This window comes from Bos javanicus, chromosome 16 (genome assembly GCF_032452875.1).
Source record: "Bos javanicus breed banteng chromosome 16, ARS-OSU_banteng_1.0, whole genome shotgun sequence".
In the NCBI taxonomy this organism is placed as follows: domain Eukaryota; kingdom Metazoa; phylum Chordata; class Mammalia; order Artiodactyla; family Bovidae; genus Bos; species Bos javanicus.
In genome coordinates, this window is record NC_083883.1 from 43,727,149 (window position 1) to 43,745,053 (window position 17,905).

The 17,905-nt window shown below is 43.3% G+C and overlaps 1 protein-coding gene across 4 annotated transcripts in view; it reads right to left on the reverse strand.

Annotated features, from left to right (window-relative positions):
• Positions 1–17,905, reverse strand: part of PEX14 (peroxisomal biogenesis factor 14) — a 149,376-nt gene that overhangs the window by 32,667 nt on the left and 98,804 nt on the right. For 3 of the 4 annotated variants that reach the window (XM_061382774.1, XM_061382770.1, XM_061382771.1), the window contains one exon: positions 2,960–3,088. The exons of the other annotated variant lie outside the window; for it this stretch is intronic. In XM_061382774.1, the coding sequence (XP_061238758.1) occupies positions 2,960–3,088 (129 nt within the window). The remainder of the gene's footprint in view (positions 1–2,959; positions 3,089–17,905) is intronic. 4 annotated transcript variants of the gene reach the window in all.

Consider the following 17,905-nt stretch of genomic DNA (forward strand, 5'->3'; position numbering starts at 1 on the left):
TAAATACGCTCAAGAGTCTCACCATAGGTGCTTCATAAACACTGGCGACCTGAACTGGTCCCAGTCTGGTGGGTCTCCATGCTCTTTGCTGACACTGGCATTTGCTATCACCTCAAAGTCAACCACAGATATCAAAAGAGGAACCGAGTGGGACACCTGCCACCAAGCGGGAGGGCGGGCAAGAGGTGATGATCTGTGAGCACTGGTCTCCCAGGGGTGGTCTTGGAAAAACCACCCTCCCCCAGACGTGAGTGTTTTGGGGCTGAGCCCAGAAAATCCCATTTTCTAGGCTTGGGCTCAGAGATGGAATGTCCTTAAAAAGCCAAGAAATGGGAAGGAAAGGCTGCCCAAGTTCTAGATGTAAAATCGGCAGGAACACATGTGAATGGAGGCCGTAAATCCCTCCCAGGACTCAGACAATGCCTTGGTGATAAGCATGCAGATTGCACACCTAGTTCAGCAACTCCCCTGAGTTTGCTTGTAATTAAGGGGGTTAGAAAGGTAAAAAAAATATATAAACCCAATTAATCATTTAAATATTTAAAGTCAGATTTTTTTCCTCACTCCAGGATTAGTATATTTCATAACGCCAACAGCAGACAGCCCGGGTTTTTACTGGGGTTCATTTTAGAGCATGTTTAAACTAGTCAGATTGAGTGATGCTTCCAGCAACTAATCGCATGTCAAATAAAAGATATTTTATGTAATAAATTACCGCTACAAGTAATTCAAATGTCATTTATCAGTTTTATTATCAGTCAGGCAAAGTCTTGTTTCTCTATATTAATCAAAATCAAGCTTTTTTTTTTTTTTTTTGGAGTAGTTTTGACACCTCTTGGCAAAAGTACAGAAGTGGAGAGGGAGAGTCACCCCCCGAGCTGAGAGGAGCAGGGTAACGGTACAAGAAGAGTGAAGCTCGACACTGACAACTAAAAACTCCAGGTATTTAAAATTACCATTACCATTGTTTTTATACTAGTGTCAAAGCAGGAAGGAGTCTGTCTCTAAGAAGATGTATTTTATTTTTAGGGCTGGGAGACTCTTAAAAATATTCCTACCTAAATACCTAAACGGAGCAATGCTTTTTCTCAGAGAGATCTGGGCAGGAGAGTGATTGAAATGACTGAATGCCCTCCCCACCCCCATTCTTCTGCCCCTCTCAGAGAGGCGAGCGTTTTAACCCTTTGTGCCCATTGAAAGTAGGCAAATGTATGATGTTTTAGGCCAATGCTGTGACTCACAGAATAATCTGTTCTGAGCAAGAAGTTGCCAAGTAGCCAGGAGACCCGCTTGGCATTAAGTCACGAAGGGAACAGCTGGAACAGGACAGATGTGCATCTTAGAGAATTCTGCACCCCAGCTGCCACTACCCGTCCTCAACGAATCCCACCAAACCCTGGGCCCAGGGACACAACTGGAGAAAAAGTGCAGAGATTCAGCCTTTGATTTAAAAGAAACACGGAGTGTGTGTAGTGACCCAAGGCAAAACAATGGATCGACAAGAACGTTAGCCAGGAAGAATGGAGTCCCAGGCTGGCGAATGCACCCCACTGGCTCGGAGGCCCCGGGACAAGGCTCGGCACCTGCAATGGCTCTCTGGTCTGAGCAGGACCAGGCGACCAAGGATGAGACCAACTGGAGTTCCTGGCACCTCCTCACTGCCCAGCCTTATCCAGGGGTCAAAGGAAAGGCAACGTCTAAATGAGACTTGTAACACACAAAGTGGATTCTAACCCACTGCCTGGCCCCTGTGCTGTCTATACGGATGACTGCACCTCCCTGTCTATGGGTAAGACGGCAAAGTGGGGGCCAGAAGGTGGTTCCAGGTCATGTGGTGAGGGTCAAAATGAGTCTGGCATTTGAAATTGTGCATTTTAAAATTGGATATCTAACACTTTAAAAGCATGTGTTGAAAAAATTAAAACTTCTGAGATAGACAATTATTGAAGAGGCATTTTGAAAGACAGCAAATCCAAGGCTGAGGTCTTCACACAAAACTGAGCAATTTTCCATTGATTTGGAATCAATTTTAACCTTTTTAGATTTTTCATAAGTGACTTAAAGATGGGGTTCTGCCTCTATTTTGGAAGCGTACATTTATTACTCGCTTAAAGAATCTTTATTCCTAAAAACATTTTTCATTTAACAACAACAAAAACCTCTTATGGGTCATGTTCTCATGTAACAATTAAAAGTTGCATTCAAAAAGGATGTTCACATTTAATTTGAAATTCTCTCACAGACTGCCATTATATAAATACATGTGGTATAGCCAGGACAAGGAAGGAAGGAAGGAAGAAGAGGGGTGGGGTAGGGAGGGCTAGCTTAAACCTATTAATATTAACTTTAAAAGATAAAACTAGGAGACAAATTATTTCAGTGACCAAACAAGAATGTATCCATAAATTAGATGTTTATGTTCTTATTAGCAAAACAGTAACATGGGCTTCCCTAGTGGCTGAGATGGTAAAGAATCTGCCTGCAATGCAGGACACCTGGGTTCGATCCCTGTGTCCAGAAGACTCCCTGGAGAAGGGAATGGCAACCAATTCCAGTGTTTTTGCCTGGAAAAATCCCATAGACAGAGGAGCCTGGTGAGCTATAGCCCATGGGGTCAAAAATGAGTCAGACACTATTGAGCAACTAACACTTCAACAAGCAAAATGCACTAATATAAGAAAATGAAAACAGAACCAATAAATACTTTTACAGATTCTTGCTCAAAACCAAAATACTTGAAACAAAAAAAGAAACTCATTTATTCTTGTCTCTCATGTCTTAAACCTTTGTCACATACTTAAAAGTTTGTCTAGAAGAGGACTTTAGAAAAACCCAAGAGCCATCTCCTACGCCCAGTCTCCCCTGGTTTGCTGAGTCTGAGAGAAGTGAAGCACTACCCTTTGGCCAGAGTCCTGAATCCCATTCAAGGTTAAAGCAGGAGCTTGAGCAGGTGACTTACTGTATGGCTGCGAAATGAGGTGAGGGGGCTGGACAGGAACCACCTGTGTGGCTGGGCCCAAGGACATAGGCTCATCGGCAGCCGTGCCTGACTGCTGGAAAGCCAAATCGATCTCTTCATCTGTCAGCCCTGGGGGAGAAGAGGACATAATTGCAGGTGAGTGCCTTTTGCCACTGTCCATGGCTGCAACAAAATCTTCATTTGAGAAAAGACCTTGGAGTCACAGGACGCCTAGCATCCTGTTAAGTTGCTTCCCCGATTTCGGATTCTCCGGAACCTCTCTCGGCTGCAATTTAACCTTAAGCGACAGAATATTAGCCTCAACACTGCTTCCAAATGTGGCTCATTCAATTTCCTTAATTTATCCTTGAGTTTATTGCTGCTTTTGAAGTCGCTCTGTACTGCAATTCTCCATTCTTCCCCCGAAAACAGATACCATCAACTGCAAATGTGGCTCATTTTAATCTGTAATGGTGTTAAAAAAAGAGGGGAAAAAACTAACAATAATGCATGAAAACAGACAGGGAAACAAAAAACTAATTATTGGGTGAGACGACTAATTAGTCTAGATCGTTTCTGAAGACGGGAATAATTTGCTTTATTTTATGACAAATGCAGAAATAAAAAGAAAAATCAGGACTGACTGTGATTAGTATGAATGGGATATAGAATGTAAAGAAGAAAATAAAACAAGAAAACAGATCAAAACAAGGCCAGGCCCAAACTTTCAGATGATTATTACTCTAGCCTATCGCAGGCTGCCTATATCGCCTTTGGCTAGTTTTTCTTTTTCCTTAAAAAAAAAAAAAATCCTCTCACACTCTAAACCACAGTGCACTTGGGACATGAGGAAATAGCAGGGCGCCATCTGCAGTGGCTATGACACGTGGAGAGGATTTGCCCATGGAAGGATAAAAGGCAACTGAAAAACCCATGAAGACCACCCGTCCAGTGGGCGCACAGCTGGGATATTTCAACAGGTCAGAGGCAGACGGGGGATGCTGGCTCTCAGGGAAGAGACGAAGGCCGCAACCAATTGATTGAGAGCTTCAGGATGGTCAAGAGTGGCACACAGGTGTGAGATTGTTCCACAGGGCAGTCAGGGAAGCGATCCTGCACAGAGAAGTACTCCAGGCGCTAACAGTGGGAGAAGCAGGTGGGAGGCCTCTGCTAGTCTGCAAAGCACTCTGGCTGTTCTGGGAATGCCGGCATCCAGCCCAGCCGCCACACAGAGCTTTTAAACTCGAGCTGAGAGTGTGGCCACATCTGCTCAGCAGCTCCCCATTAGAGGCCCTCAGCATGGTCTATCTGCCCCTGGGGGTAGATGAAGTACAAGGAGGTTCTAAGGATCAGCATCTTCCAAAGTGTGAGGCCCTGCACTCTGTGCCAAGGGGCTAATAGCCGGAGCATATTAATGCTCAAGCGCTGCCCAAGCTCAGCGCTGCCCTGCACCATGCTGGCAAGCGAGCTGGCTGCAGCTGCCCCTCAAACTCTTCACGCCCCCCACAAGTGGTCAAAGGAGAATACCTGGACGACTCTAAATGGCCCTGGGCCATCTCTCCTCTCTGCACTGAGCACTTGAGGTTCCTCCCCATTTAACACTGTGCCTCCTGTCCTCTTCACCCTGGCACACCAGCCAGTATGGGCAAGGCCACTCCTCCATGGCGTCTCAGTTCTGCTGGGTCCCCCAAGTAAGTGCAGCATCCTCTCAATAGGCTGACGTCAGGGGCAGAAGAGAGGCTGGCAGGGGGCAAAGGAACCATTCACTGGTGCTTACTGTTGTTCAGTCACTCAGTTGTGTCTGACTCTTCGAAACCTCATGGACTGTATGTAGCCTGCCAGGCTCCACAGGCTCCTCTGCCCATGGAATTTTCCAGGCAAGAATGCTGGAGTGGGTTGCCATTACCTTCTCCAAGGGCTCTTACAGACCTAGGGATCAAACCCGGGTCTCCTGTATTAAGGACAGATTCTTTACTGTTTGAGCCACCAGGGAAGGCCATGGCACCCTCAAATACAAGAGTTGAATTTGAGTACGTGGGGCCAGGCAGGGGATGTTCCTCCTCCCTAAGGCCCCAGCTTGTTGCAAAAGGTCTGTTTTTCTGTGCAGTGGCCTCCCAAGGACAGGGGCAGGAGAGACAGACAAGCTGGGCAAACATAAAGAACACGCTTCCCCAAACGAGCGCCTCCCGGGCTCCAGCCCGGGTGCTGACTGCCTGTCTGTCCTTCCAGCTAGGAGGGGAGCCCTATTCCAGGTTCCAGTAGGAAGGACATGGTTTCACCCCCATCATCAATGGTTTCACCCCCATTATCAGCCACGAGAGAGACAGGGCGCCTGCGGCATCAGCACAAGCGGCTGGTCACTGGCTCACGACGGGACTTTATAAACCTGGTGGTTCGCGAGCCCTGTCAGTCGCTGGCTGCAAATGAGGGTAATTCTCCCAAAAGGAGCATTTGGTTGCATTCTCATTTTCCCTTTCGGCTCTTTCAAATATAAACAAGTACGATAATGTTTAGCACTGGGGAAATATACGGCAAGTTACAGGCTGTGCTGTGGTGCTGGGAGCTGGGGCCGGTTAAAGGGACAGGACTCCCTGCCCGTGGTCCTGCCCTCAGGCCTGGAGCTCTGACGAAGCCTATTTTCCTAATAAAACGTGTTCCCTGCATTATTGCAGCCAAGCCCACAAGAGCGGCCACGGCTTAAAGGGCATCGGCACTTCCTTCCAAGCTCTGGTTTCACAGAGACCTTAACATGTGATGCGTCACATTTACATTGGCTGGAGTTCTGATATCCCCAGTTCTCCGGAGAAGCAGGATTTTGATTTAGTTACAGAAAACGAATTATTTTTATTCTTTTTTTTTTTAAAAAGAGAAGCATTTTGACAGTCTCAATGAACAATATAATTTCAGAGCTGGGCCATCACCCGAACCATCGACCTTATTTGACAGACTCAAAAAACAAAAACAAAAGAACTGAGGCTGAAGGAGGGTGAAAACTATGCCTCAAATCCTAGTAGTAAAAGCCTGGTGATGGCAGATGAAACCCCAGGCTCTCCGTCTCCAGCCTGGTGACTTCCCATGACGGCACAGAGTTATAGCACATCAAAAGGCAGACTCCAAAATGATGCCTGAAGCCTTCAGTTTTGTTAAAATATGAGGACTGATCTATCTTCCCCCACTCCCCTCACCAGTACTCCGTCTATGTTGTTCAGTCACTAAGTTGTGCCCAACTCTTTGAGACCCCAGGGACTGCAGCATGCCAGGTTCCTCTGTCCTCCACTATCTCCCAGAGTTCACTCAAATTCATGTCCATTGAGTCGGTCATGCCATTCAACCATCTCATCCTCTGCCGCCCGCTTCTCCTCCTATTCTCAATCTTTCCCAGCATCAGGGTCAGGTAATAGCCAATGAATGCCGCTATACCAAAATGACACGGGAACTTAACGCCTGGATCTAACTTGCAAATGTCACCTGGACAATTTTTTGAACACCACCAAGTGACAAGGGTAGAGCGACCTCATCTCCCATACTCTAATCAAATAAATCCAAGGTCTCTCACAGGCTGGTGCCTACGCTTCCCTTAGTGCCTTTCCTCTGGAGTGTCTCCCAGCTTAGGGAAGACTGACTCCACAGAACTCAAGTGATTCATCAGGGACTCACAGAGCTGGAGGTGAGGTGGAGTGTTACTCCTCTCCGAACACAGCACTTACCTACCCTGTCACCAGCTCCTGGTGCTGAAAGGACCCTGCCCTTACAAATGGATGGGGCATTGCCCAGGGGCCACACAGAAGACATCCAGGTTTCCACCCACCCTCACTGAGACAAACAGTGGAGAGATTCGATAGAGACCTTGCAGAATCCAAAAGGTTAAAAGGAATAATAAAGGAAACTGCCAATTGTAAATGAATTATATTTGGCTCTGAAAGCTGAGACACAGGCTATATTATAAAAGGCATCTCTTTGCGTTGTTTACCATCACCCTGACTAATGCAGACCTTTTTTTTTTTTGTTTTAAATAATCTCATGCAAATTAGACACACACACTTCCTTCCAGTTGATTGCTATCTGCAAGGAGTAATCTAACTGCAGAGGGACTGAGCAAGGGCTGAGCAGAGCAGACAGGAGAAAAGGGTGTCGTCGTCCTGTGGCAGGCAGACCTCCTCCCCCGCCACCCCACCTCAAGTCATCCTTTAGCTGCTGCCTTTGGAAGAATTCACCAATTTTAGGAAAGCCTAACATTTCCTTTCAGCTGGGGTGTCAATGACATGACCTAATATCGTTAGCACTTTGCATTTTGATGCTCTCTCAGGGTCTTCACCTCTGCTACCTAGCGATTTGAGGAGCTACCAGCTCCTCCCCCAGTCTGTGACATGACAATTAAGCTCTGTTATTGACGGAGAGCAAAACTAAGAAAGTCCTGCTCAGTTATCCCATCCCCTTGCTAGCTTTACTTAAGAGGAGGAGAAAGGAACATGAGGGGACTTGTCCAAGGTGAGCAGGCAGAGCGGGATGCCCGCCTCTTGTCATTTCACCTTTAAGACCCCAGCTGTCTGATCTGCAAAACTGCACTGAATTCAGAGGGAGCCTCTCCCCAGCTGCCTGATTTGCAAAACTGCACTGAATTCAGAGGGAGCCTCTCCCCAGCTTCTGATCTGCAAAACTGCGCTGAATTCAGAGGGAGCCTCTCTCAGATGTAGAGGAGGAGTGAGGAGGACTTCTAGTCCTCTCGGGTTCGGTTCTCTGGAATCTACCTCCCCGAACGGTTTCCTTTCCCTGGAGAAGCCCCGTGTAGACACTGCGCAGGGACTTCTCTTCCAACACTTTCTGCAGGGTGGGATTCTTTTAAAAGGACAGAACAAGCAAGCTACATTCTGCTGATTAATAAAGCTGCAGCAACTGAAGTCAATGGCCTCAGGGCTGCCACACCTGCTTATTTTTATCCCTTAGAGGATAAACAAAATTGTTTAAAGGTTTCTATTAAAATGCAAACAAAACCAAACCAGACTTTGTCAGAATAAGGATCTGCTGGGCACTGCCTGGCTCCATACAGGGGAAGCAGAGAGACAAGAGGACAGCAGGCAGCACTGTTCTCTGTATCCTCAGGTCAAACAACCACCGGGACAGCAGGGGTAGGGAATAGCTGGGAAATAAGCAAGGTGATGAATGCCCGACAGCACTGTTCGGCCCAGCTCGAGTTTTATAATAAAAATGTGGAGTCTGACGGGGATCAGGGAACAGGGCCAGGGGTCCAATGGCCACAGGCAGCAGTTATGGGCTGGCCACTCGGCTGTCTTCTGCCCTCATCTCAGTCTATTTACAGGACTTGGGAGATTCATCTGGGATGCGGGGAAACTGAACAGGGTCACCTCTCTCAGAACACAACTAGTTATCTACCCAGGCACACTCTGGGAGGAGATGAGGCAGAGAAGACAGCTGGCTAAAAATACTCCCCAAATTAAAAGAAAAATCAACTCTCTCAGAAAAGGTTAGGGGAGGAGACAGGGGGGAAAAGTATTTTTTTTTTTTAATTTTATTAACATTTTGTTGGAATGGTGGAGTACAATAAGGACTCTCAGAGCCTCTAAAAGTCGTTGGATGACCTGTAGACCCCTATTTCCCAGTGCCTTGTATAAAATTGAATTTTTTAAACATAAATTACACGTAATGACGACACTGTAAAAACTAACAGTAATGGAAAGCTGTGCTGTATTTCATTAGCCTGTATTATTCCGTGCCACCTGATCCAGCCGGGCCTTGTTTATGAGTTAGTGTGTTAGCAGATGCCGATGGAAGCATTTGCTTCGACCTTGCTCTTCTCATTGGGGCATGAAATTACGACGGCAGCACCTTGATATTACAGCCATAAATACAGTAAACTGCAAATTTAAGCCAACGGCTCCTATTGTCTCTGAACATAAAGCTGATCGGTATTTATTTAAAAGGAGAACAAAAAAAATATTATATATCACCTTGTTTATGGGGCGTCCCCCACCCACTTTCTTATTCCCTCCCCCCAGCCCCCCAACCTGTCTAATTCACTTGGTTAAAATATTAAGCAAATAAGCCAAATGCTTTCTCCTCCGCTGATTAAGTCTTTCCAAGCAGCAAAAAAACAGTTTTTAAGAAAACTAGTTTCAAACAGCATTACTCTGAATGGAAAGAGTTTTTATAAAAATTGATCTGATGGTGGGGCCAGTCTCCACTCTTTTCGTATTGATATGTAAATTCAAGAACAAGACACAACAGTGTCACCTCTCCTTAAATAAGCAAAGTTTCAACAACAGGAGGAAAAGTTGCTGAGGATGCCTTGAAATTCAATGTCCTCAGTATCCTTCTAAAAATCGTTAGGCAGAAATGCTATTTCCAAAAGCAGCAAAACAGTGCCTCCTGCCACCTATGGAAAGAAAGATATCTAACCAAGAATATAATTCTCATCTCAACACAGAGAGCCAGGGACCTCTCATTAAAACTTGCACCAATCCCCTCCTTTATCCCAGTGAACCATAAAGACAATATATCCTTTAAATACATTAAATGTGCAAGAAAAATAAACACAAAGACAAAAGGACACTGGATATCACCCAGCCACGTCTCCAAGTATAAATCACTGAGTAAAAAGCCAGTGCAAAAGCTACTGCGCCACTAGATCAGACTGAGGAGCCCGCCAGGCTTGGTCCACCATCAGTCTAAGCAGAGAAGGCAGCTCTGCTTTCTTAATGTCCCTGAGAGAGGCTCTTTGTGCCGCTCAGAGAGGCAAAAGGGAAACATAAAAACTCAGCCAAGTTCAGAGGCTTCAAAGGACTAGTGGTGGAAACGGCAGAACCCCAGAAGGCAAGCTCCACAACCACTGCGAGTGAATCAGGCAGAGGGTCATTTTAGCAGTGGAACTAAATGCAAGTTCTGGGGAGCAGTTTTATTCCAGATCAGACAGGCTGGGGTCATAGGAGCCAGAGCCCAGCACCACTGATGACATGGCCAAATCAACCAAGATCAAAAGTTTCTGCACATTTACTTTTGTTACATTACTCTACAAGGTGGACGGATTCCCTTGGAGCCCTAAATTATTTCAGCCACACCAGTCGCTGAGCTTAAGCTCCTTCCGCATGAGGAGGAAACTTCCCTGTAAAATTTATTGAGCTTCTCTGGGGAGTAGTATAACTGGTGAACAAGACAGACGTGAGCTGCCCCTCTGTGTAACACAAATTGAGATCTCTCGTATGAAAGACTGGGAGGGTTTCCAATCAGCATCTATGACGTCTATTTTTAGATCCAGCCTCTAAAGGCTTTGCCTTTTTTTCCTCTTAATCCCTCTCTGCTAAATTAAAAACAAAAACAGGGGTTGCTTCTCATATATGATCATCAATTCCAAAGCCCGACAAACATTGCTGCTGGCTGTGCTGGACAGCAGCAGCTAACCCTGCAGGTTCCTGGCAACAGGCTGGGAAGCCAGCCCTTCCCACTGGGCAGTGAACAAGTCCTGGGGAGGAAGTACGTCTTAAGGACTGAGGAGTAGGAATATCAGGGATCACTGTTACTTGAACACCGAAGGCCAAGGAAGCTAGATGTATGTTTGTGCATAGATAGGAAGGCCAAGTTAATAAACACCTTTAACCATCCTTGACTCTTCCACTCCTTTTAAAAGAGGAAGTGAAGTTTGTTTAAAGAAAAAGAAAACTTCACCTTTGACGACCAAAGTAATTTAGATCTGGAAGAAAAGTTGAAGTTCATCTAACCTGTTCTTTTTCTTTTCCTTTCCTTCTGTTTTACAGGTGGAGAGAATAGAGCAGGGAGAGGGGGCACTGATTGCCAGCGATGGTGAGACCCAGGGCAGAACCAGAAGCCCAACACAGCACTCTTCTTACCGCCCTGGAGGGATGGAGCAAGTGCAGCCTGACCTGCCTGCTCCCCACTCTGCTACCTGACACAGTGCATTTTAAACAAGCAAACTCTTAGAACCAACCGTCTCAAAGACGAGGAAAAACAAAAAGGATAAATGGAACATGGGGAAAACTAGATGAAGGGTGAATGGAACCTCTATGTTTTTTAAAAAAAAAGAATAGAAGTATGCACACACACAAACACATCTGTTTAGTCATGTGTATAAGCATAAAATAAAGACTGATGAGAAACAGGTAACGTTGGTCCCCGGTGGAGAGGAGACTAGCTGGGCACATAGACTGAAGGCGGCCTTTTCACTGTGTATTGTTGTTCCATGTGAACATATTTCTGACTCAAAAGAATAAATTAATTTTTAAGAACAAAGAAAATATTTGGAGGGAAAAAGGAAACTTAATTGTGAACAAAATCACTTGGAATGATTATCCCCATTTTCTGGAAGAGAAAAGCCAAGGAAGAAGAAGGTGCAGAGATGTGCCGAGAAGATGAGATTAGAATGACATTTACAGCATCTAATTTCTTGCATAACCCATTGTGGCTGTAACATCAGCAGTCAAGTACAAGGTGGCTTTCTTTTTTTTTTTTTTAATTGTATTTTTTGAAAGGCAGGCATCTGTTCTATTTTGACACATCCTGGCTGCCCAAATGTTTCTTTCAGCTCTAAATATTTGCTTCACCAATGGAAATGTTTCCATTGCTGCAACAAAACAAACATTTGCTTTGGGATGGGAGGGATAGCCATACGCTGTTTCATATGTTACTCGAAACAGCCTGATTTGGGAAACAATTGTACTGTGGGGCGCAAACCAAGATGGAGATTTTTGTTCCTTAAAGAAAACCCTGTCACAAGAGTTCCATGCACCGAGGGTACACTCTGTCACTCAGCTGAACGCTACAAAAGTTCAATGTTCACCTGGGGTTTTCTTTTACATCTTGAATCATAAACATATGATCAGAAAGGTTTATTATTTGCCATTCAACTTGTTTCCTAGAGTTTTAAATTACCATGCAGCTATCAGATTTTTTTAAGTCCTCATATTAATCTGATATGAACACAAAACATGTTATGTTCTAATGGGTCAATACATTACTTTGTCACCACCTATGTGTAGCTCAAATGAATCTGGTATTGGTTACTACTGTTAACGTTATTCGTGTAGTTCTACACTACATTATTAGTGTAGTTCATTATTAGAGAAAAATATTAAGTATTCAACCATAAGCACCTTAGCACACACACACACTCAACCATATCCATAAATATTTGAGTGCTTACTTTGCTAGGCAATGTGTGAGAGTGGTGACCTCACCTATCCTACCTGTGAAATGGCAGCTTTCCTCTTCCCCCCAATTTCTTATATTGGATGAGTATTTTGGCTGTCTCCTATCTATAATATACTACCTGTAATATTATAATATATAGACAGACGACATTTAATATACAGTTACATCTACCTATTGATAAAGATAACAGTTCAACTACAGAAAACATGGAAAATAAAGAAAAGCGTATCAGTCAATGTACCGCTAAAATTATTAAGACTGAGTTTTTTCAAATTAAAAATGACCTTTTTGCATGAGAATACCCAAAGCTGGCAAGGGTGCTATGGAAGAGCAAACCGAGCAGTTCTTGGAAGACGACTCAGCATTCTATCTCAAGAGTATTTAAAAATATTCACAACCCCGGTGTACGAGACAGCAAAAGAGACACTGATGTATAGAACAGTCTTATGGACTCTGTGGGAGAGGGAGAGGGTGGGAAGATGTGGGAGAATGGCAATGAAACATGTAAAATATCATGTAGGAAACGAGTTGCCAGTCCAGGTTCGATGCATGATGCTGGATGCTTGGGGCTGGTGCACTGGGACGGCCCAGAGGGATGGTATGGGGAGGGAGGAGGGAGGAGGGTTCGGGATGGGGAACACATGTATACCTGTGGCGGATTCATTTTGATATTTGGCAAAACTAATACAATTATGTAAAGTTTAAAAATAAAATAAAATTGGAAGAATAAAAAAAAAATAAATAAATAAAAATAAAAAATAAAAAAAAGGAATTAGTTGTAGCTAACGCGAAAAAAAAAAAAAAATATTCACAACCTTTGACAACTATTTTACTCCTAAGAAATAATAAAATAATGTAGTATTAGACTAATATACAAAGGTGGCTTGTTGCCATTTTTGAATAATAACCAAAAATTTAAACAACATAAATGCCCAAAGAGGAATGATTAGGCAAATTATCACACATTTGAGTAATGTAATACTATTCAAACGTTCACAGTCATATGAACAATTTGTGATGGCATGAGAAAATGCTTTCAATACATTAAGACATAAAAAAGCAGATGTTATATTCACAGCATCAGATGATTACATTTTTTAAAAGTATGAAAGGAAGCAGTGTTGCATCACTTTTAACTTAATCTGAATTCGACTTATCCTTGTTCTGAAGGAAGGAGGGAAGGAAAAATTACATTATCAATAGTATAGAGAGGCCCATCCTTTCTTTCAACGAGCGTTGAGTCGTCAAGTGAACACAAGACAGGAGGTCTGAATTTACTACCCATTCATCAGTTCATCCCATACCCGGGCGGCCTGAGCACCGTGCTGCAAGGTGTTCTCCCCATAAAACTGGGGGCCCCTATGCGAAGCCAATCATATCATCTGCCGTTAAACCCAAGATCTGTTTCACTGTGAAGAAAAATGAGGCTGTACTGGACCTATTGAAAGGTAAGACACTGGTCTCCTGCATCACATCTTTCTAAGGGATTTTGAACAATTATTTTGAAAATTAATATTTAATAGATATATTCTCATGTGTCTGTATGTATGTCTTCAGTTGCTCAGTCCTATCCGACTCTGCAACTCTATGCCCTGTAGCCTAGCAGGCTCCTCTGTCCATGAGATTTCCCAGGCAACAATACTGGAGTGGGTTGCTATTTCCTTCTCCAGGGGATCATCCTGATCCAGGGATCAAACCCATGTCCCCTTGTCTCCTGACACTGGCAGGCGGATTCTTTACCACTGCACCACCTGGGAAGCCCCAGCTATATCCCCATAGTCCAATTCTGTATTCTAAAGATGCAAAAGGCTATATGGGAAGTTAAGTCTCCTTCCCACTCCTGCCACCAGGCCAACTAGTTATCTCTCCCAGAGGCCACCACTACTGCTAGTTTCCTATACACCTTTTATAGGTAGTCCATGAATATGAAATTGCTTTCATATATTCATATATTTTATATATAGGGAAATTCCCTGGTGGCTCAGATGGTAAAGAATCCGACGCAGGAGACGTGGGTTCAATCCCTGAATCGGGAAGATCCCCTGGAGAAGGGAATAGCAACCCACTCTAGTATTCTTGCCTAGAGAATTTCATGAACAGAGGAGCCTCGCAGGCTGCAGTCCATGGGGCTGCAAAGAGTTGTGGACATGACTGAGCGACTATCACTTTTCACTTTTTCTTATATTTCATATATTACACATGTATATGTTCTTGTTGTTCAGTCACTCAGTTGTGTCCAACTCTTTGCAACCTCATGGACTACAGCACATCAGGCTTCCCTGTCCTTCACCATCTCCTGGAGCTTGCTCAAACTCGTGTCCATTGAGTTGGTGATGCCATCCAACCATCTCTTCCTCTGTTGTCCCCTTCTCCTTCTGCCCTCAATCTTTCCCAGCATCAGGGTCTTTTCTAATGAGCCAGTTTTTCACATCAGGTGGCCAAAATATTGGAGTTTCAGCTTCAGCATCAGTCCTTCCAATGAATATTCAAGACTGATTTCCTTTAGGATTGACAGGTTTGATCTCCTTGTTGTCCAAGGGACTCTCAAGAGTCTTCTCCAACACCACAGTTCAAAAGCATCAATCTAAAGGGCTCAGCCTTCTTCTTCTTTTTTTTTTTTAGGGCTCAGCCTTCTTTATGGTCCAACTCTCACATCCATACATGACTACATGCATATGTATATATTAATATTTATATTCACACATAATTATTTCTAATACAAATAATAGAATGTTACAAATACTGCTTTATACCTTGCTATATTTCAGAGCACATTCCATACTGTCAGTATTTGTAGAGCCCTCCCACTCTATTTTAACAGCTATGAGGTATTCTGTCACACGGATGTACCATAACTTAACTTGGCCCTTAGTGAACTTTTACTGTTATGAAGTCCCAATATAAGGCCTTGTACATTTGCAAGTATGTCCCTGGAAGTAGCCATTCCGTTCTCCAGGGGATCTTCAGATACGTGCAGTTTTAATTTTGATAAACACTGACAAACTGCCCTTCGCAGAGGTTATTTCCACTTACATTCCCAGCAGTGTGCACGTGTCTGTTTCCCACAATTTTGCCTATATGATCTTACCAAGGCCTTTTATCTTTGTCATTCTGAAAGGAAAAAAGATGGTCTCACTGTAGCTTTAAGTAAACATTTCTTTGGGTTCTATAAACATACAGAAAAGCATGCAAATGTTAAGTGTACAGCTTAATGAATTTTCACCCAGTGAGACGTCCAGGTAACTACCACTCAGATCAGAGCCAGAACAGCTTCAGGGGTGTCCCCCCTGCTCCCCCGACAGCTGCCGCTTAACTTCTAATACCACTGGTCAAGATCACTTAGTTTGGAACTTTATATAAATGGAGTAACACAGAAAGCATCCTTTTACAAAGGATTTCTTCCACTCAATATTATGCTTGAGAGATTCATCCTCGCCATTGCCCTCAGCCCTGGTTCATTCTAACTGCTATGTACTATTCTTATATAGGGTAAGAATGAACCACAATTTATCTGTTTCCAGTTTTGAACAACAACAATCTAATTAGTACTGCTATTAAGATCCTTATGCATATATTTCAGAGGGGAACGGCTGGACCATATGGGGTATGCATATTATCAGCTTTAACAGATGCTGTCAACAGTTTCCTAAGTGACTTGCAACTGACACTTAGGCCAAAAGTACATCCCACACTGAAGTTCTTAGTTTTTATCTCATTCTGATTTTAATTTCCATTTCTCTATTGACAACCTCAATGAGGTTGAACATCTTTCTGTATATTTACTGTCTTTATTGGGAACAGTCTTTATATCTATGTATGTATAATTTTTATATAAAACTATATAAATATGGTATATTTATTTTTTTATTTATTAATTGGTTTGGGCTGCGCTGGGTCTTCATTGCTACGCATGGGCTTTCTCTAGCTGCTACCACTCGTTGTGGTATGCGGGCATCTCATTGTAGTGGCTTCTCTTGTGGAGCAGTGGCTCTAGAGCACAGAACCATTTAGTTGTGGTACACAGGTTTAGTTGTTCCGCAGCATGTGGGATCTTCCTGGACCAGAGATTAGACCTGAGTCCCCTGTACTGGCAGGCATATTCCTATCCACTGTACCACAGGGAAGTCTGTAAATATGGTATATTTACATATATGCAATATGAAAATTCTGTTCATTGTGTTGCTACAATCCTGACTGTTTTGTCTGTTTGTTCCATCAAGTATTGAGGGTAATCTTTTAAAACTTTCCACTATGATAAGATTTGTCTAGTTCTCCTTTTAATCTGTCCATTTTTGCTTTGTGCATATTGAGACTATGTTATTAGGGACAGATATACTTAGAATTGTTAAATCTTCCTGGTGGTGGACCATTCTGAAATTTCTTTCTCACATGACTTTTAAGTCTATCGTGTCTGATATTTTCTGAATGTTAAGCCTTAAGCCAACTTTTTTACTCTCCTCTTTCACTTTCATCAGGAGGCTCTTTAGTTCTTCTTCACTTTCTGCCATGAGGGTGGTGTCATCTGCATATCTGAGGTTATTGCTATTTCTCCTGGCAATCTTGATTCCAGCTTGTGCTTCTTCCAGCCCAGCATTTCTCATGATGTACTCTGCACATAAGTTAAATAAGCAGGGTGACAATATACAGCCTTGACGTACTCCTTTCCCAATTTGGAACCAGTCTGTTGTTCCATGTCCAATTCTAACTGTTGCTTCCTGACCTGCATACAGGTTTCTCAAGAGGCAGGTCAGGTGGTCTGGTATTCCCATCTCTTTCAGAATTTTCCACAGTTTATTGTGATCCACACAAAGGCTTTGGCATATTCAATAAAGCAGAAATAAATGTTATCCTGAAACTCTCTTGCTTTTTTGATGATCCAGCGGATGTTGGCAATGTGATCTCTGGTTCCTCTGCCTTTTCTAAAACAAGCTTAAACATCTGGAAGTTCATGGTTCACGTATTGCTGAAGCCTGGCTTGGAGAATTTTGAGCATTACTTTACCAGAGTATGAGATGAGTACAACTGTGCGGTAGTTTAAGCATTCTTTGGCATTGCTTTTCTTTGGGATTGGAATGAAAACTGACCTTTTCCAGTCCTGTGGCCACTGCTGAGTTTTCCAAATCTGCTGACATATTGAGTGCAGTGCTTTCACAGCATCATCTTTTAGGATTTGAAATATTCAACTGGAATTCATCACCTCCACTAGCTTTGTTCGTAGTGATGCTTTCTAAGGCCCACGTGACTTCACATTCCAGGATATTTGGCTCTAGGTGAGTGTGAGTGATCACACCATCGTGATTATCTGGGTCGTGAAGATCTTTTTTGTACAGTTCTTCTGTGTATTCTTGCCACCTCTTCTTAATATCTTCTGCTTCTGTTAGGTCCATACCATTTCTGTCCTTTATTGAGCCCATCTTTGCATGAAATGTTCCCTTGGTATCTCTAATTTTCTTCAAGAAATCTCTAATCTTTCCCATTCTATTGTTTTCCTCTATTTCTTTGTACTGATCGCTGAGGAAGGCTTTCTTATCTTTCCTTGCTATTTTTTGGAACTCTGTATTCAAAGGGGTATATCTTTCCTTTTCTCCTTTGCTTTTCACTTCTCTTCTTTTCTCAGCTATTTGTAAGGCCTCCTCAGACAGACATTTTACTTTTTTGCATTTTTTTCTTGGGGATGGTCTTCATTCCTGTCTCCTGTACAATGTCACAAACCTCTGTCCATAGTTCATCAGGCACTCTATCAGATCTAGTACCTTAAATCTATTTTTC